General features: G+C 47.5%; 1 protein-coding gene across 1 annotated transcript in view; it reads right to left on the bottom strand.

The window, feature by feature from the left end:
• Nucleotides 1-4293: 4293 nt before the first annotated feature.
• The window catches only part of LOC142001577 (disintegrin and metalloproteinase domain-containing protein 20-like), a 106764-nt gene continuing 89572 nt past the window's right edge, over nt 4294-21485 (bottom strand). Inside the window, exon 20 of the mRNA XM_074976969.1 lies at nt 4294-4459. Coding sequence (XP_074833070.1) covers nt 4294-4459 — 166 coding nt within the window. The remainder of the gene's footprint in view (nt 4460-21485) is intronic.

Here is a 21485-nt window from a genome sequence, read left to right on the forward strand (position 1 = left end):
GGGGAATAGGGTGGGCCTTAGGTGCGCTTGCATTGCTCCCAATAACGACTGTACTCCTCTCCTCCTCGGTGGACGGGGTGGGTCTGCCCTCGGGAACTGAGGGTCCTACCGCCCGGCTCACCCGCACTATTTCGGCCACTGGGCGGGGAGAAACCACCGGTTTGCGCAGCACTCAGGTATTCATTATATACACAAAGACTAGGAGATATAATTTTGCTGTGCATGTGTCATATTCTTCGTACATAATAACAAACTTTGAATTGTGGATGGCTCTCTGAAAACATCTGCTCAATATGCAATGGCCTCCAAAAAAGTGAACAGTATGTTAGGCACCATTTGGAAAGAATAGCTAATGAGAGAAAATATAAGTATGCCACGATATAAATTCATGGTACATACACCCATACCTTGCACACTGTGTGCAGTTCTGGTCACCCCATCTCAACAAAATCATTTGAGATATGGAACAGGTTTCATGAGGAGAGATTAAAAAGCTATAGGCTGTTCAACTTAGAAAAGGGATAATTAGTGAAGGACATGACAGAGGTCTATACAATCATGAGCGGTGTGGCGAAAGTGAACAGGGAAGGGTTAATTATTCCTTCACATAACACTGGAACCAGGGGTCACCCAATGAAATTAACAGACAGCGGATTTAAAGAATGCTTACACACCTTTCCACAACTGTTCTTTGAGATTTGTTGCACATCTATTCCATTGTAGATATGCACTACATCTATATATACTTCATATACCATGAGTTGTCAGAGTACATTCTCCCTTAGATGGTGACAAGTATCAGAGGGGTAGCCATGTTAGTCTGTATCTGCACAAATAGCGAGAAGTCCTGGGGTATTTTACAGACTAGCAGATTTTTTGGAGCATAAGCTTTCATGGGCAAATACCTACTTTGTCAGATCTGATGAAGTGGGTCTTTGCCCACAAAGGCTCATGGTCCAAAAAATCTGTTAGTCTATAAGGTGTCACAGAACTTCTCATTATTCTCTCTTAGAGACAGTCATCTGGGAAGTTTGAGCATCGTCTGTCAGCACATGCCACTTTGTCCAGGTATACGAGGGCAGAGGTGCCTTCAGCCTGTCTCAGGTTCTTCTTACTTGAAGAGGCCAACAGAGACAGGAACGTGGGTGGGTCACGGAATGCAAATGTTCAAAACATTGTGACAAAGAATGGTTATGGAAAAGCAGATGACCATTTTTCTTATTAGTCTGATTGCACTTGGCCATTCAAGTAGACTTTCAAATAGATTAACCTAGAAATAGGCTTGGAGTCAACTTGAACAATGGTTGTAGAACAACCCTTTGAAAACTGGTGTCATGCATAGGAAATGGCATAATGAGCAATAAATATATGAAATGATGACCAGGTTGCTGCTCATTAAATAAAGGGAAGAAGGATTCTTTCGAAGATGGGTTTCCTTTCGAAAGAGTAGCATCTACACTGGCTTTCTTCTTTTGAAAGAAGCTCTTTTGAAATTATAATATGCAAATAAGTTTCCAAATATGCAAATTTATACCTCATTTGCATTTTCAATTTACTCATTTGCATATCTCTTTTGAAAGAGGAATGCAAGTGTAGACGCACCCTTGCTGTGAAAGTTCCTCCTCAGAAGTCTGACAGACAGCAATCACTTTGCTTCTGATTGGTTCCAAGGGGCATTCCAGGAAGTGTCCAGTCATCAGTGTGGCTCTCCTTTAGATGTTGTGACTGCTCTTTGTTCCTGGATTCCTGACTTAGATCTCAGCTTGATTTGGAATTTGTCTCCTGCCTTGGACCTCGAAACCTGACTCAGACTCTGATCCTTGTTATCTAGAAAATGAGTACAAACTCCTCTGATACTCTAATCCCCAGGTTTCACCCTGTTTTGACCCTTGGCCCTGTCTGCCATTATTAGGATCTTGACATGCTATTAGTATGAACAGGGCTTTGCGTGGTTATGGTATCAGAGGAGAAACAAACAGCAAGGGGTGCAGGTCTCTGACCAGCATCACTCTGGCACATGACAGGCATGCTTTAATCCCAGAGGGCAAGGCATAGCTCTGGTCCCAGTCCTGAGCATAAAATGTGGTCCAAAAAGGACTTAAAAACTGTGATAGTGAGGATACGTTTCAATCCATGTACTACACCTAATTAACTACCAAACATTGTACAGTAGAACCCTGACCTTTGCTCAAACTAGGAAGAACGGTTCTTTCGAAGACGGGATTTACTTTCGAAAGAGCTGCACTTACACTGCTTTTTTTCCTTTGAAAGAAGCTCTTTCAAAGAAGAATATGCAAATGAGGTGCCAGATATGTAAATCTACATCTCATTTGCCTTTTCCATTTCCCTCACTTGCATGCGTCTTTCAAAGGAGGAATGCAAGTGTAGACACAGCCCTCTAGTGCAGAACAGGGCCCATTGAGCTAGATGGACCATTGGTTTGACTCAAGATGGTAATTCTTCAGTTTTTGTGTTATAATCCCTGCTCTGAGTGCAAAACTGAACTCAGTCTTAACTTGAACCATGAACAGCACTTCTATGATAACAGCAAAATGACATCCTCATTGTATTTCTTGCAGAGAAGTGTTGGATTTGGATAAAATGCAAGAAACTTCTGTACTTCTGTAAAACCTACATGAAAGTGATGTGTTCAGTTACTAACCTCATCCAGGCCACAGTCACACACCCCCTCTTCATCTATCAGGCCATTACCACACATCCGTACTCCAAATGCTTTCTTCTCTGGTATGTCAAGTAGACAAGTTTTTTCTGGTTTTCTTATCGTGTCATAATATATAGCTCTAGAGCAGTTACTGAATTCTGTACGCAGTATCCTCCTGTGTAAAGAGGAGATATCTAATTCTAAAGAGCATTTTAATCTGTCAGACAGATGAATATCAAAATCGAGTGGCTTGGAGTTAGAGTCATAGACTTTAAGGTCCAAAAGGACCAACATGATCATACAGTCTGACCTCTTGTACAATGCAGGCAACAGAACCTCACCCCTCAACTCCTGAAATACACCCATTGCCTCTGGCTGAGTTACTGAAGTCCTCCACTTATGATTCAAAGACTTCAGACTACAGAGAATCCACCATTGACACTAACTTAAACCTGCAGATGACCTACGCTCCAGAGTGTAGGGGAAACTGAACCTCCCCACCACACTGATTTTTTTCTTAAAGTAGAAACATATATTATTCTGAAATCATTTATTCAGAGGAGGTTTAGAGAATTGATTCAAAATTAAATGTATGCCTCCAATACACAACACAGAATGCAGGCAAAATTATCATGCACATAAAATATAAAGACAAGACAAACAATGCTCGGCTTAGGAATAGCACTGACTATTTTAAAATAATGGTCTAGGTCCTGCTTGGTCCTGCCATGAGTGCTGGGGACTGGATTCAATGAGCTGTTGAGTTCCATTCCAGTTCCACAAGTGGATGATTCAAGGATAGAACTTGTGCATAATTTAGTGTTTGAAGAGAAAGCCCCTGACAGAGAACTTAGTCCTTAATTATGAAAGGGGATGATTCATGCATTTTGCACGGGTGGGTAAAACTGTTTTTTTAAATCGTTAATATCCAAATCCATATAAATCTCCAGACAACTCAGAAAATGGCATAACCGTCAATGTGCCAAGGCCCTTTCTACAATGCCCTGAGTGCCAAAAGAGAAGGATGTTGCATTTGTCTTTTAAATGTCCTTTGAGCAAACAAAAAGGGAAAAAGAGGAATACCAATCAAAAGCATTGCTGCCTTACAGTAGTTAGACAAAATTTGTGAGGTATCTTTCATATAACAGTAATGACATTATGTACATTGTTTAAATCCCAGAGACTGCTTACCTATCAGGACTACAGAGAAAGTAAGGGAAAAGGGAATCTGTTCAAAGAGAACTAACATTTAATGAACACAATTACCTGCTCACACTAAGCCCTATTTACTTAACAACACATCAAAAAGCTGCAACACAGGGAGCTACAACTTGCCTCACAGGCATAAAGAAAGAACTGAGGACTTGAGAAAAATATTACTTGTTTGAATCAGAGAAGACTCCTACATTTAATTCCTTTGTCAAATGGAAGCCAACTGCCTATGTGGAAAGGAAAAGGAGAGGAGTCTATGACTGAGGATATGAACATTTTCAATGGCCGTTCTGTCCCACTACATAATATGCAAAACAGAGGAAGGACTATCCTGGCCCACGTGCATCAGAGGAAATCAGTCTGTTTCTCCAAGAGGAGCTTATTAAAAGCTGTAACTATTAAAATTTTAAAAACAAGCATTACTCACGAAGCATGTGACCACATGATGCATTTTCCTCCTCTGGCGCATTTGCAAACACAGCCTCTAGCTGTATTTTTCTTAGAATTATCATGAGCGAAGCCAAGAGAATGGCCCATCTCATGTGCAATACTGATTGCATCATAGAGCACTGATTTAGGTCTTGCCTGTACACAGACAGAACACAAAGACAGGGAATTATGGATTAAAAGACAAATTTTAAGAGTTGGGTGATCTCATGAATTCACTGGAGAATATCATTGGAGAATATCATTTGCAGACATAATTCTAGAACACTGCAGAAGTCAAAAGGCTACGTCTACACTTGCATTTCTCTTTTGAAAGAGGAATGCAAGTGAGGAAAATCAAAAACGCAAATGACGCTCTGCTTTACATATTGTGTGCTTTATTTGCATAATCTCTTTTTGGAAGAGATTCTTTCAAAAGAAAGAAAGCAGTGTAGATGGGCATCTTTCAGAAATAAACCCCAAAGAACCCTTCTTCCCGAAACAAAATAGGAGGAAGGGTTCTTTTGAATATGGGGTTTATTTTCAAAAGAGCCCCATCTACACTGCTTTCTTTCTTTTGAAAGAATCTCTTCCAAAAAGAGATTATGCAAATGAAGCACAATATATGTAAATCAGTGCCTCATTTTTATTTTTGGTTTCCATCATTTGCATTCCTCTTTTGAAAGAAGAATGCAAGCGTAGACACAGTCAAAGAGAACTTTCAAAGTGGAGGAATAATTTCTCCACACTACTTTCTTGGATCCTTGCAACAGGGGAAAAAATTAACCATTTTCTGAGTGATATGCATAGCTCTGCCAACGTCCCCAGGCCGTAAAATTTTAATGAATAATTTCCCTACATCAAGCCCATATATGGAGATTACTTACTGTAACTGGATGTTCTTCAAGATGTTCAGTCCCTATTTGTACTCCACACCTGGATAGATCTGAGCCTGACAGAAAGAGACCCCTACACAAAGTAGTCCTTAGTCCGTGGGTGATGGGTAAATCAGGTTCCTCATTAAATAGAAATTGTGAGGAAGAATGCTTTCTCAATGCTGAGTCCAAGCATGCTGCTATAAAATTTATTGTCCTTCTGGGAGATAAAGCAGCCATTTGTTCATTTATGTAAATGAGTAAGGTAGAACCATAGTGTAGAAGAGTTCCTGTTGCTATTGTGACTTCCTGATGAGAATGACATATGAGGAGACAATTTGCCAAGTATGGGAAGACTGTTATGCCATGGTGCCTCATCTGGACTGCTACCACAGAGAAAACTTTCATGAATGTCCCGGGTGCCATAATCAGCCCAAAGGACAGAACCTGAAACTGGTTACATTCCTAGCTAACCATGAAATGCGTGAACATCCTGCACGAGGGGGGAGCGTTCACATGAGCATACATGTCTTCATATCAAGAGCCACAAACCACATCCCATTTTGAAGAAGGGGATTAGAGAAAGCAATGTCACTGTAACTCTCATGTTGAACAGGGAGATACTGCTTTAGGAGATCTGTATCAGGGAGATGAGTTGTGTCGCTCTCTGTAGCTGCCTGTGCCACTGAGTTGGGGGCAAAATGGAAAAATGGCAGCTACTATGGCAGGAATGAAATGTCCCTCAGACCTTTCTGGTATATGGGCACAAAATAGCTACGTCTACACGTGAACGCTACATCAAAGTAGCATTTTTCAATGTAGAGACATCAAAATAGGCTATTTCGATGAATAACGTCTACACGTCCTCCAGGGCTGGCAACATCGACGTTCAACTTCGACGTTGTGCAGCACCACATCGAAATAGGCACTGTGAGGGAACGTCTACACGCCAAAGTAGCACACATCGAAATAAGGGTGCCAGGCACAGCTGCAGACAGGGTCACAGGGCAGACTAGCGCTTCCGGGGCAACAGCTAGCCGCTTCCTTAAAAGGCCCCTCCCAGACACACACAGACTGCACAGCACGCGGTCTGCAGAGCCATAGACGCACACCTCGAGCGACGCAGTCATGGACCCCCAGCAGCAGCAGCAGCAGCAGCAGCAGCCAGAGGTCCACCCAGCCGCGCCTGCAGGAGCAGTGCTCGCCCTGCTCAATGCCATGCAGGAGGCAGGTGAGCACCTCCTTGCCACAGAGGAGGAGCTGCCCACAGGGGAGGAGGACTCAACCCCCAACCCTGCAGCACCCCGCCGCCCCCCCGCCTCACACGCCGCCGCCTGTGGAGCTACCCCACCAGCACCGACTGGTGGGAGCGGCTGGTGCTCAGAGAGTGGGACGACGACCGCTGGCTCCAGAACTTTCGGATGAGCCGGCAGACATTTCTGGAGCTCTGCCAGTGGCTCACCCCCGCACTGAGGCACCAGGACACCTTCATGCGGCGTGCCCTCAGCGTCGAGAAGCGGGTCGGCATCGCTGTCTGGAAGCTGGCCACTCCAGACAGCTACCAATCTGTGGGCCAGCAGTTTGGTGTTGGCAAGGCCACCGTCGGGGCTGTCCTCATGGAGGTAAGAGGATCCACGGATGGAGGGGGAGGCAGCCCTGGCAGGGGAGGGGAGGGAAGGGGGGCCCTGGCAGGGGAGGGGAGGGGGGCCCTGGCAGGGGAGGGCCACACATACCCCGCACACACCTCATTGGTGCTCTCCCATGTGCTTCCCCTGCAGGTCGTCCGTGCCATCAATGCCCTGCTCCTCCACAGGCTCGTGAGGTTTGGGGACCCGGATGCCACCATCGTGGGCTTTGCCACCCTGGGCTTCCCCAATTGCTTCGGGGCTCTGGATGGGACCCACATCCCCATCCACGCCCCGGAACACAGTGGAGGACGCTACTTGAACAGGAAGGGCTACCACTCAGTGGTCCTCCAGGCCTTGGTGGACAGCCGGGGCCGTTTCCTGGACATTTATGTGGGCTGGCCTGGCAGCACCCACAACGCCCGGGTATTCCGGAACTCGGGCCTGTGCCACCGGCTGGAGGCGGGGACCTACATCCCCCAGTGGGAGATCCGTGTGGGGGACACCACCATGCCCCTCTGTGTCATCGCAGATGCAGCATACCCCCTCCAGCCCTGGCTCATGCACCCTTACACGGGCCATCTGTCTGCCAGCCAGAAGCGCTTCAACCAGCGCCTGAACCACGCGCGCCAGGTGGTGGAGTGCACATTTGGCCACCTCAAAGGGCGCTGGAGGTGTCTCCTCACCCGCCTTGATGAGGGCCCCACCAACATCCCCCAGATTGTGGGTGCATGCAGCGCCCTACACAACCTCGTGGAGCGCAAGGGGGACGCTTTCTTTCAGGGCTGGGCTGTAAAGGCCGGCAGGGCCGATGTGCAGCCACCCACTGCCCCCAGTCGCCAGGTGGACCCCGAAGGGACCCGGGTCCGGGAAGACCTGCGGGCCCAGTTCGATGCGGCCGCAGGGTGAACGCTGGCAGGCCCCCCACTGCACCCCCCCCATCCTCCACAACACTCCCTGCCCCTACACCCACACCACAGAGCACCCAAGAGCACACCCCCCACACTTTTCTTGTAAAAATAAAAGCAGACAGTTGTTTGTCAACTCAAACATTTTCTTTACTACAACTCTTATACGAATATTATTATTATTATTATAAATATTCTGAACAAGACAAACTATGTACAGGGGAAATCAAACTGATAAATATATATACATTATAAAAATTGGGATAACATAAAAGGGGAAGACAAGGAAGGGGAGAACTATTTACATGGGGGGCTAAGGATCAGCAAAGTAATGGGTCACAAATACAAACTATTTACAAGAAAAGAACAATAAACTGGGGGGAATATATACAAAGGGAGGGGGACCACGTCCTGGGCCTCACACCCCTACAGTCCAGCGCTGGGGGTGGGCGGCCAGGATCCCCGCCTCGGCTGCAGCCCTGGCCAGGGCTGGCTGGTGGGCCGGGCGGACCAGGAGATACGGCCAGCGAGTGTCAGCTGGCCCCAGGTCTCCCTCGGTGGAATGGCCCTCGGTGGCGGGTGGCAGTGCGACGGCGGATGGCGCAGCGGATGGAGCAGCAGGTGGAGCAGGCAGGGTGGGCGCTGCGGCAGCTGGCGCGGCCTGGGGGGCCAGGGAGTCTGTGATGTGGTTGAGGGTCTGCATGTAGGCTGCCCACGCCTCCTGGCGCCAGGCCAGCGCCCGCTCCTGCAGGTGGAGGCGGTGTTCCTCCACCCGCAGCCACTGCTCGGCGACCTCCAGCTGCTGACGGTGCAAGGCCAGCAGCTGGGGGTCCGTCGCTGGCGGCTGGTGGTGCTGCGTCTGCTGTCTTCCCCGCCATGGGGCCGGTCGTTGCTCCGCCGAGGGGCTGGCCTGTAGTGATGGCCCCGGAGGGCTTTCCGGGACCACTGACACCTCGCCGGCGCTCTCCGGTCCTTCCGATGGTGCAGCTGCAGAACACAGGAGGCGGGGAAGAAGAGTGGAGACAGCCATTAGTGTGGGCCCCGAGCCGTGGCCCTTGCCCCCTAACCCCTCTGCTGCAGGTTCCCCATCTCCGTCCCCGGGAGATGCTGCTGTGATGGGGTTCAGGGGTCCCCCTGCACTGCACCCCGTCCGCTGGCAGGAGTGACTCTCACTCACTCAGCAGGTACGACAGGAGGTTTATTAGGCAACAGATGCCCAGTTTCTCCCAGAAGCGACAGTACAGCAGTCAGAGATGGTCCTTCCAACCCGTCCTGGGAAGAAGACCCCGAGGGGTGCCCCTCTGGGGTGTAGCTTTCCCCCTCCTCAGGCTGGCTGCCTTCCAGCTCTCCCTTCCCCTAGCCTCTAACTGCGGCCCCAGATTCAAAGCCAGCTCGGCTCCTCCCTCCTCTTTGTTCAGGGCAGAGGTGTAACCTGCCAGTTGTAGCCCCAGGATCATCCTTAGCCACTGGGAGCTATTCAGCTTGTTTCTCATATCTATCCTGAGTCTTGCATTTGCACTCCCCACACTCCATCACATGCTGCTGCTGCTGGGTGTCCCACCCCCTCCCCCCGGGGGACCCTAGAGGTTCCGCTCCCGCCAGCCCCGGGGATGGGGCATGGCACTGTCGTGCTGGGGGGGGCAGGGGCTGATGCACTCTTCTGAGGGACATGCCACTGCTGTCCTTGGGGCCATGGTCATCTGGGCATGTGGAGGGCCCTGGCCATATCTATTACCCCCACCCCTCAACCCTGGGGGTGTGCACCAGGGGGGTACATACCTGACGGTCCACTCCAACGGTCAGGGGACACCCGGGGGGGCGGGGACGCCCGGCTGGAGCTCCTGGATGGGAGTATGATGTGCAAGCCGCCATCATTGGAGGAGGAGTCCCTCTCCTCCTCCTCCAGTGCCCCGGGGGTGGGCTCCTGGGGGGGCCCCTGGGGTGCAGGGCTTGCCTCCGGGGCGGACTCCGCCTCCGGGGCCTGCTGGGGCTCCTCGGCCGAGGTATCAAGAGTGGCCGGAGGGGAGGAGGTGTGCTGGGGGCCCAGGATGTCCCTGAGCTCCCTGTAAAAGGGGCAAGTGACGGGGGTGGCCCCAGATCGGCCGGCCGCATCCCGGGCCCGGGCGTAACCCTGCCGCAGCTCCTTCACTTTACTCCGGACACAATCCGGAGTGTGGGCAGGGTGACCCCAGGCGGCCAGGCCCTAGGCCAGCTGACCGAACGCATCCGCGTTCCCCCTCTTGCTCCCCATTACCTGGAGCACCTCCTCCTCGTTCCAAAGCCCCAGCAGGTCCCAAAGCTCGGCCTTGTTCTGGAAGGGGCCCCGCTGCCGGTTCCCCGCCTGGCTGCTGGGCTGGGAGCCCTGGCTCCCCTTGCGGGGGGGTCCCCTGGGGGCACTGGGGGGGCTGCCGTGTGGCCATCGCAGCTAGGTGGGTGTCTCTAGCTGGCTGAGGGACATGCAGGCTGGCCGTGTGTCTGCGCTGCCGCCTGCACGTTCTCTCAGCTTCCTGCACAGGAAGGGAGGGGGCGGGGAGCTTTAAGGGGCCGCTCCACGTGGCCACCATTGAGCTCAGGGGCTGGAGAGAGCGTCTCTCAACCCCTCAGCTGATGGCCGCCATGGAGGACCCCGCTATTTCGATGTTGCGGGACGCGGATCGTCTACACGTGCCATACTTCGATGTTGAACGTCGAAGTAGGGCGCTATTCCCATCCCCTCATGGGGTTAGCGGCTTCGACGTCTCGCCGCCTAACGTCAAAGTTAACTTCGAAATAGCGCCCAACACGTGTAGCCGTGACGGGCTCTATTTCGAAGTTGGTGCCGCGACTTCAAAGTAGTGTGCACGTGTAGACGCGGCTAATGTGTGTGTGGCTATGTCTACACATGCCCCAAACTTCAAAATGGCCATACAAATGGCCATTTCGAAGTTTACTAATGAAGCGCTGAAATGCATATTCGGTGCTTCATTAGAGTGCGGGCTGCCGCGGCACTTCGAAATTGACGCGCCTCGCCGCCGCGTGTCTCGTCCAGACGGGGCTCCTTTTTGAAAGGACCCCGCCTACTTCGAAGTCCCCTTATTCCCTTGAGCTCATAGCAATAAGGGGACTTCGAAGTAGCCAGAGTCCTTTCGAAAAGGAGCCCCGTCTGGACGAGACGCGCGGCAGCAAGGTGCGTCAATTTCGAAGTGCCGCGGCAGCCCACACTCTAATGAAGCGCCGAATATGCATTTCAGCGCTTCATTAGTAAACTTCGAAATGGCCACGCAAATGGCCATTTCGAAGTTTGGGGCACGTGTAGAAATGGCCTGTGTATCTTAACACTCCAGCCGGATCTAGTACTGGCCCATAGGAAGGGTGTTGTTGCTATGAGTCATTGCTGCCATGCACTGGCCCTGCATTTTGGACTGAAAGATCTGTCAGGCTAGTTGCACAGCTCTGAGCTCCTTGATACTGATGCGTAGTGAGAGCTTGGTTTGCAACCATAGACCTTGTGCCTGGAGGTCTCCGAGGTAGGACCCCCAAAAACCACAGCTGATGCATCCATTACTAGGATCATGGAAGGTTGAGGGGTACTGAAGGGTACTCCTGTGTGGACTGTGCAAGGGTCTAGCCACCAAGAGAGGGATTTTGGAACTTGCTCCGGCATTGTCACCAGAGTCCAAACTGTCTCCTCCTGGGTGATAGGTTAAGGTGAGCCACGCCTGGTGTATCTAACAACATAGGTGCAGGCTATCGCATGCACTTGCAGTTGTAGCAGGGTATTGCCTGTGAGTCTGTATAATGCTGGTCACTGCTTGAAACCGGGACTCTTGCAGAATTGCTCTTGCTGGTACTGAATCCAGCACCCCCCAATGCATACTGTCCTTTGGGTCCTTTGATTTGCTTAGGTTGAGAAGGAGTCTTAGTCTCTTGAAAGTAGGTCTGACAAATCAGACTTGAGACTCCACCAGTTTCCTGACTCTCCTCCAAAGCCCTATGGCAAGGAGTAATTGAAACTCCTGGATATGAAGTTGATCATGATAACGAGGGATAGGGAAGAGGAGTGTGGGGGAGAAGAGGACCAAAACTGGAGACAATATCCCACTTCTACTGTATGGCGTGCCCAGCAGTTCAATGTTATGTGTGACCAAGCACAATAGAAGTGGAACATATGGTTCATGGCGCACGGGGAAGGATCCAGGAAGGTGGTAGGTATGCCATCCACAGGTGTCCCCTTCAGAAGCCTTGTTTGGGGCCTGACAATGGCTTGTTTAGGCCCTGTCACTGTTCTGAGGGTGGATTTGAAGGTTTATACCTACTATTTTTACCTCTGTGGTAGTAGAAGCCCTACCTTGGGCAGGGCTGGTACTGTCACTGCCACTCTGACTGGGGCCTGAAATGCTTGCACTGGGTAGCAGGAGTGCTATCCTCAGCAGCTTCATAGTAGCACTAGAGTCTTTCAGTCTGGTCTGAGAACAGCCCTGTGCTCTCAAAAGGGAGGTCCTTCAAGGTCCATTGAACTTCTGGAGGTAAACCAGATGCTTGGAGCCAGGAAGTTCATCTCATCACCACCCTCAACGAGATCGGGCAGGCAGGTGAATCATCTGCGTCAAGGGAGGTCTGTAAATCTCCTGTTAATTACCTTCCTTCTTGGACCAGGGGGAGAAGAGCAAATTCTGCATTTCCCTCAACATACTCCTTAAACTTTCACCTGCACACAGAGACAATGAATAGACTCAAATTGCATACCACAAGGTTTCAGGCTATCACCTGCAGGGGTGTGGAAGTAATCCTGTCCCCACAAACACAACTGGCTAGATATATCTGAGCATGAGCATTTTCATGTGACACATCAGAAACTGTCCACAGCTGGAAATGGGACACTGAATGGCTGGACCAGAGAATCCTTTTCTTAGATGTCTGATGCAAGGGTCTTTCTCCCACGGCTCAGGGTCCAATTGATTGCCAGAGTTGGGGCTGGGGAAGGAACTTTCTCACAGATCAGACCAGCAAGGACAGGAAGTTGTTTTGTTTTGTTTTGTTTTACTGACTCTGCAAGGGGCATGGCTCATTTACTAAGATCATCTAGACATATTTAATCTAGTCATTTCTATGCTATCGTAAGGGCCTTGGTGACACCTCAGTCTCTCCTGTTGTCTGCCTGTGGTACACAAGTCTTTTGTGGATTGAAATGCTTTGGTCTGACTCAAGTTACCGGGCTTAATATCTGAATGAAAATTAATGTCCTGTAACATGCACAATGTCGAACTTGGTCATCATTCTATGATTAAAATTCATGAAATTATGAATTATTAGCTTAGTGTTAATGAAATTATCAATTTTTAAAGAGTACATATTACAAACTATACTTCACATACTTTGATGGTTGCTACTGAGGGAAGTTTAGCACACAGAACATCTCCATATGAATATCCATCATAAGCATAATCTCCACCACGATCGTACAAAATACAGAAACACATATAGACTATTCCATTGATACTAAACTGCTGTCTAAGCTATAAATGCATTCAGTCTAAATTAAAAGAATGAAAATAAAACTTATGTTAGAGCTATCAGAAAACAGCTTACTCTCACCTGTCAATCCATCTTTTCATAACATAAATGCCTAGTAATCCAGAGTCACTTACTTACTAAAAGTCTGCCCCTCATAATCAACTGGAAACATCCCTGCTGAAATGTTATTTAATTGACCATGTTGGAATATTAACTATTTATGTGACATCATATTAAAATATTAGTCTCAGTAGTAAGGATAAATATGCACATAAGAGTGAAGTTGTCCCATTGTCATATACATAGGCCCAGAATTACCTGGTGTGAACTGGTATATTTCACAGCTGAGTTATACTAAGCTATGTCATGTCATGATTTTTTCCTCTTTTTTCTGTAGTTCCCCATTCTGAGGTTAAATGCTATGACATATTAAATGTAATTCTATTGGGGTCACCCATTCCTGAGCAGTTCAGACAGATTCACCTCTTAGATGAGGTCCTGTGCACCACTTAAGACTTCACAAAGAATTGCCTGTTCGTTGGTTTGAGGGCTAGTTGCTCCAATAAGCAGTCATTTATTGTGTCTAGCAATTTTAGCTTTGTATTCCATCCTGGAGTGACATAGAGATAGTCAGTGGGTAGATAGTTGAAATCCCCAGTGGGTAAATAGTTGAAGTCCCCCATTATTACTGAGTTTTCTGTTTTTGTAGTCTATCTAATCTCCTTCAATATTTCACAATTGCTGTCAGCATCCTGGTCAGGTGACTTACTTGACTGAAATGCTTGTACTTCGAGTGGTGCACAGGTCATCTACAAAGCTCCTCCACTTCGCTCTGTCTTGAGACAGATCTTCTAGCTGACTTTAAAAGTACCCCAGTTGTTGTCCTTCAATCTCAGTAGATCTCCACATTGTCTGAGGTCTTCCTCTTTTGCGTTTTCCTTGCAAGTTCCATTTGAGAGCTTGACAGACTATGCTGGATGATTATTTTCTGAGAGTGTGGCCTAGCCATCCCCACTTTCTTCTCTCGATATAAATGCCAAGTGGTTCTTGTCCTGATCAGTTCCAAAGCTCCTCATTTGTGACAAAGTCTTGCCATTTGATGTGAAGGACGTACCTTAGGCATCTGTTTATGAATGTCTGCAGTTTGTGATTTGACTTTTTAGTATGCCAGGTCATGCATCCATACAAGAGCTCACTCTTCATATTTGTGTTGAAGATTTTCAGTTTCATCTTCACAGATATTATTCTGTGAACTCCATATTGGACGAAGAGTCTTGAATGCAGCTGTTGTTTTCCCCATCCTGGTATTGATAGCCTTGTCTGTTCCTCCATATTTGCCCATAATACTCCCCAAGTAGGTGAACTGACCCACATCTTCCAAGTCATCCCCTCCCCGTGTGATGGTATTGTTGTTGGACTGGTTAATCCTCATTGTCTTGGTGTTTCCCTTGTTAATGCTCAGTCCAGTCACTGATGCAGTTCTGTCTATTGTGACAACTTCTTCTTCCATGCTTTCAAGTCGATGTGAAAGAAAGGCGACATTATCAGGAAAATCAATGTCCTCTAGCTGTTTGAAAAGTATCCACTGAATGCCCTGTCGATGGCCATCTGTTGTCCTGCTCATAATCCAGTCCATTGTGATCAAGTACAGGAAAGGTGAAAGTAGGCACCCTTGTTGTACTCTGAGAGTATGCTGAAGGATTCTGTCAAGACACCATTGTGAACAACTTGGTATGTCGAGGGTTCATCTTTGACCTGTCCAGTTTGGGTGACCCTTCCAGGAGCTGTAGCTTCCACTGGTATAGCTTTCCAGGTCACTGAGACACACAAGCCACCTCACCTTAACGAGGAATGGACCATCCGGAGGCCCTGATCAGGTGGCTGGTAGAAAATTCCTATGGCTATAATCTTATTAGTCAAGCATGGCATTTCTATCTATAAAGATTCTACAGTACTGTTTGATTCATTTGAAAACTTATCAAGATAGTCAATACCTAGTTTTCTGTCTTCATGTGATGTAATTGAATGGGATTATTTTTCACTTGTTTCTCTTCAATTCCTATCAACTTCCTTTAGCAACTTCTATTCTCCCCTGTTTACTAGGATATAGAGAAGTGGTGGGCAATAATTTTTGATGGGGGTCACTACAAGGATTTGGAAAGTGGCAAGGGCTGCACTCTTCCATGCTATCAGTGGAGGAGGTGTGGGGTCTGGGATGGAGGTGGGTGCAGAAGGGAGTTTGGGGTAAGGGATTGGGGTGCATGAGGGGTCTGGGGTTTGGGTGAAGGAGGTGGTTGTTACCGGGGCAGTGGTTTGGGAAGCAGGAGTGGGTGTAGGGCTTTGGGTTGTGACCTAGAGCAGGATGGGGGTTGTTACCCAGGGCAGGGGACTGAGCTGCAGGGGTTTGGGCTGCAAGCTAGAGAATGAGGAAGTTGTGACCTGGGACAGGGGACTGGGATGCAGGGAGTTGGGTTGTGACCAAGGGCACAGGGTTGGGGGTCAGAGTCTGGGATGGGGTATAGGTGCAGGAGGATGGGCAGAACATTAGGGTTATCTGGAGATGGGAACAGAGGATTAGGAATATGTAGGGTTAGAGAAGGAGTGGAGGGGGTAGAGGTCAGTGGGGAGGGAAGATCTGGGGTTCCAAAGGCAGGCTCTGGCCGGGACATTTACTTGGCTCAAAAGTTCAGATCTTTTTACAGGGTTCCACTGGCACAAGGCTGAGAGCTGCAGCTGCTCAAGCTCATGTGTTCTGGTCCTGCCTGGCAGGGCAGGGTGTGGAGATGTGGCTCCATGTGCTGCTGTTCCTCTCTGCTGGGCTGGAGCTGCAAGGGCCAGGAAGTCCTGTCATGTGCTTCCCTTCCCTCCTCCACAGACTCCACCTTGCAGATCCCTGTAGTTGGGAATCATGGCCAGTTGCTGCACAGGGCAGTGCCTGCAGGAGAATGCAGGGCTGCACACAGAGCCACCTGCACTCTCTTCCTTTTCCTTTGGCCTGCACCACCACAGGAGAGTGGCCACGGGTAAGTGTACTGCACAGTTTCTAGAACTGGTATTTTCCAAAGCAGATGGAGATTATAAAACTCCCCACAGATCTTAGGGTACTTTTGCATGGTAATTAAGACTTCAGCTGACTCAGGTTCACAGGGCTTCAGGTGGTGGGACTGCTAAATTGTCGTGTAGGTGTTCTAGCTCAAGCAGCAGTCTGAGCTTTGAGACCCTCCCACCGCACAGGGTCCTAGAGTCTTCTGGGTCTGGGCTAGAGCACATCTGCACTGTAATTAAGCAGCACTACATCCCCAGTACCATGATATTGACTAACCTACCATGGGGTAAAAGCTTTTAAATGCAGTATACACTTCTCCTTCAGCTGCAGAAGCAGGGGTTGGGGAGGAACTATGCAATGGCCCCCTGGGCATAGCAGAGATCAAGAGATACCTTTTAGGGGCTATTTTTTCTAATTCCAAACAGAATATTGCAATATATTTTTAAAGCCCTAATTAATAAGTATAAAGCACGGTATTCATATATATATTACACATTAAGATAAACGCCTTATACAATTAATTCTGCGTGGTCGAAATGTGCCCGGTGCTGAAGAAATTTTCCAACATAGTTTAAAAGAAATTCAACAACCTGATCCAAAAGGTGAGTAATTGTGATGAGGTCTCTTTCCGCCCAGATCTCTAATCCCACCAGTAAAACATGAAGACTAAATGGACGGTACATCTAAAAACATAATATTAACTATTAAAAAGACATCATCTACATGTAATACTTTGAAGCTACTGTTCTCAATGTTCCACATTGGTAATGTGCCTCCCCATCTGTGTTCATGTTGGCATCATCAGTAGCTGCAGGATTCAGCTTAAAATCACAATGTTAAAGGAGGCTTATTGATTTGAAAATATTCTTTCTGGCTGGAAAAAATGTTTACATGTCTTAATTACAAACAATACTTGTAATTATAAAAGATAAAATAACCTAGAACTATATCCACTTTTTCATTTCTTTACTTCGTGCATTTGACAATATTTTTTTGTACAGCAAGTTTCTCTTTCCTGTTGGTCGTCACTTGTACTTTCTGTCTAATGCATGAACATAACATCACTCTTATGCACTGTTCTGGAAGTGGGGGTTGGACAGGATTCATGGTGTTTCACTGGAACAGAATAGAGGGCCATTAACAAAATTATGATGTACAGAACAATTCACCAGTAAGTTGGCAGGAAGCTAAACTAAATGTGGTTTGATAAACACAGGTCAGGTCTACGGTAGAAGTGTTACACTGGCACAGTGACACCAATGAAGCTGTGTTACTGTAGTGCATCTGGTGAAGATGCTCTAGGCTGATGCAAGAACAATTTCCCATTGACATAATTACTCTACCTCCGTGACAGGTGGAAGCTATGTTGGTGGGAGGGCATCTCCTGCTAACATACTTCCAGTGTAGATAGCATTTTGGTTGCTGTAATTTGTGCCTTTTTCACCACCCTGAATGTTGTGGGTTAGATTAATTTAAGCAGTAGCATAGACCTCCCCTCACATTTTAAGGCCAGAAGAAACCATTGTGGTCATCTAGTCTGACCTCCTGCATATCACAGGCAACAGAAGCTCACCCACACCCTCCTGCAATAGGTTCATAATACCTGGATGAATTACTGAAGTCTTCAAACCTTAATTTAAAGATTACATAGAATTTGCTACTTATGCTAGTTCAGATCATTGAGTGACCCATGCCCCATTCTGCAGGGAAAGGCAAAACCTTGGCAGCATCTCTGCTAATCTATCATGGGGGAAGAATTCCTTCACAAATAAGGTGATCAGTTAGAGTGATCAAGATACGACCCACTACCAAAACACCTGGGAAAGAATTTTCTTTACTAACTCACACCTCTTTCCATATGGTGTCCCATAGAATTGTAGGTTTCGAGAGAACCTCAAGAAGTTATCTACTCCATTCATGGCAGGACTAAGTATTATCTAAATGATCCCTGGCAGGAGTTTGTTTAACTTGCTCTTAAAAAACAACAAAAACTCTAATGACAGCAATCCCAGACTCACTAAGCAATATATTCAAGTGCTTCAATACCCTGACAGGAAGTTTTTCCTAATGTCTAACCCAAATCATGTTCCCCTCCATGACCCCAGTATTTTCTTCTTCTAACTAAACAAATGCAATTTCTCCAGTCATCCTCATAGGTCATGTTTTCTGACCTTTAATCATTTTTTGTTGCTCTTCTCTGGATGAGACTTAATCAGTGCAGAGTAGATTCTACTTTTCTTGTGTCTTGCTTACTACACTCCTGGCAATACATCCAACCCTTCCCAATTTGGTATTATCCGTATTTTATAAGTGTACTCTCTAGGTCTAGGACATTATAAAAATCATTGATGAAGATATTGAACAGAATTGCATCCAGAATTGGTTCCTGTGGGACTCCACTTGATATACCCTTCTAGCTTGACTGTCAGACACTGGTAACTATTTTCTGGGAATGGTTTTCCAAAAAAATATAAACCTATGTTATAGTTGTTCCAACTAGGTTGTCTTTCCTTGATATTGGGCTTGCGATTTCATGTGCAAATGCCTTTAATATTCTTGAACAATGATTTATCCAGACCCATTGATTTGCTATGATTAAGCTAATGGAGTTTGTCATCCATCCTGGATGTGGTAATTCCAGAACCTTGTTCTCATGAGCTGCACAGCAACTGCCCCAAAACATCTCATTATTGATATTAAAAATTGAGGAAAAATATTTTTCTACAAGTTGGGTGAGACTTTGTTGTTAGTCCTTAGCAATCCCATTGGGAAACATGGAGCAGTGTTTACGTCCTGCTCCCCACCAGTATGCTGGGGAAGATAATGAGCCATCTAGTAGACCAAATTAGGTGATGAATTCTGTTAACTTGTCACCTCAGGCACAGTGCACATTCTTTTAATTTGTCAATGATTGTCAGTGGCCTATACTCCGATTCTTTCAGTCTTCCCTCGCGAGTCTTGTGTTTTTCTAGACCTTTACTCATTTTAGTTGCTCTTCTCTGGACCTTCTCCAATTTCTCCACATCTTTCTTGAAATGTGGTGCCCAGAACTGGACACAATGCTCCAATTGAGGCCTAATGAGCGCTGAGTAGAGCAGAATGACTTCTTGTGTTTTGCTCACAACACTCCTGTTAATACATCCCAGAATCATGTTTGCTTTTTTGGCAACAGCACCACACTGTTGACTTATATTTAGCTTGTTGTCCACTATGACCCCTAAGTCCCTTTCCACAGTATTCCTTCCTAGACAAGTACTTTCCATTCTATATGGATGAAGCTGGTTGTTTCTTCCTAAGTGGAGGACTTTGCATTTGTCCTTGTTAAACTTCATCTTGTTTACCTCAGACAATTTTTCCAGTTTGTCCAGATCATTCTGAATTATGAGCCTATCCTTCAAAGCAGTTGCAACCCCTCCCAACTTGGTATCTGCAAACTTAAGGGTACTCTCTATGCCAATATCAATATTGCAAGTTGTGGTTCACACGTTATTTAAAAACTCATGTTTCACCCATTCTAAACACATTAATTTATCATGCTGGAACCATGTAGAAGCCATGCTTTGAGCTCTTCCTTTTATAGGACCTCTTTCATTCTGTAGAAGGTGATTGGTCCATAAAGAAAGAACTTGCCTCTAGGTGCAAGAGGTAAGGGAACCAAGTATGGGCCACAAGGGAGCAATCAGCCTGATACGGGCTTTGTTGGTTCACATCTTGTGAATAACTCATGAAATTAAAGGTATTGGTGGAAATGCATACATGAGTGGTGTGTCACACAAGATGAGGAAGACATCTCTGAGAGAGCTGGACACTAGTCCAGGGCTGGAGCAGAAGAATGGGCACTTTATGGTTGGTTGCTGACGCAAACAGATTTACAGATAGATAGCTCCACGTCTGAAATATCGATTGGAGGACACTGTTATTTATTTTCCCTTCATGTTCCTTGGAGAAATGGCTGCTTAGCATGTCTACCATTGTATTCTGACACCTTGTGAGGTAAAATGCTGAGATGGTTATGTTCTGGTGAATGCACCAGGTCCACAATTCTAGGGACTCAGTGCAGATGTTGACGATTGATACAGAATATGCATGCTATGTTTTTGGTCAGTATGCAGACTGATTTGTTCAAGAGGAAGTGCCAGCATGCATTATATACCACTCAGACCTCCAGGTGATTGACGTGTAGCTGATTTTCTGCCTGTGACCACTTGCCTTGTATGATTTGCTGGTCTAAGTGAGCAACCCAGCCTATCAGTGATACATCCATATGGTTATTAGTGGTGGTCCTAGTGCAAGGACCATTTGTCAACCTGCAACTCTGGAGCCACACGCAGCCCTTTAAGGAATCACTTGCAGCTGTGGATTCTGCAGCCACTGATTCCTTTTGTGGCTCCCTGTGCTGCTGCAGCTGAAATAGCAGAAAAGACAGTTGCCTGCTCTGTAACTGGTGTTCTTCGAGATGTATTGCTCATGTCCATTCCAATTTGGGCGTGCGCCGAGCGCATGCACAGTTGCTGGAAGCTTTTTGCCCTAGCTGGTAGCCCTAGGGTCGGTGTGGCACCCCCTGGAGTGGTGCCCGTACGGCCACCCATATATGCGCTACCCACCATGCCTTCCGCTCAGTTCTTTCTTGCTGGCTCTTCCGACAGCGGGGAAGGCGGGAGGGTTTTGGAATGGACATGAGCAGCACATCTCGAAGAACACCAGTTACAGAAGAGGTAACTGTCTTTTCTTCTTCCAGTGGTTGCTCATGTGCATTCCAATGTGGGCGAATGCCAGCCAGTGCCTAGGAGGGGAGGTCGGAGCCCCGAAAGGAGTGCAGGACAGCCCTGCCCACTGCAGCATCTTCCCCTGCGTGCTGCGTAACTGCATAATGCGCTGTGAACGTGTGAATGGAGGACCAAGTGGTCGCCCTGCACATGTCTGGGACAGGGACCTCGTCCAAGAACGCCACAGAGGACGCCTGTGCCCTCGTGGAGTGAGCCTTGATCGGGGGAAGGGGGAACCCCCACCAGCTTGTAGCACTCTCTGGCCGTGTCCACACAAGCCCCAAACTTCGAAATGGCCATGTAAATGGTCATTTCAAAGTTTACTAATGAAGCGCTGAAATACATATTCAGCACCTCATTAGCATGTGGGCAGCTGTGGCACTTCGAAATTGATGCGGCTCGCCGCCACGCAGCTCGTCCTGACGGGACTCCTTTTCGAAAGGACCCCGGCTACTTCGAAGTCCCCTTATTC

The sequence above is a fragment of the Carettochelys insculpta genome, chromosome 1 (assembly GCF_033958435.1).
Source record: "Carettochelys insculpta isolate YL-2023 chromosome 1, ASM3395843v1, whole genome shotgun sequence".
NCBI classification, from domain to species: domain Eukaryota; kingdom Metazoa; phylum Chordata; order Testudines; family Carettochelyidae; genus Carettochelys; species Carettochelys insculpta.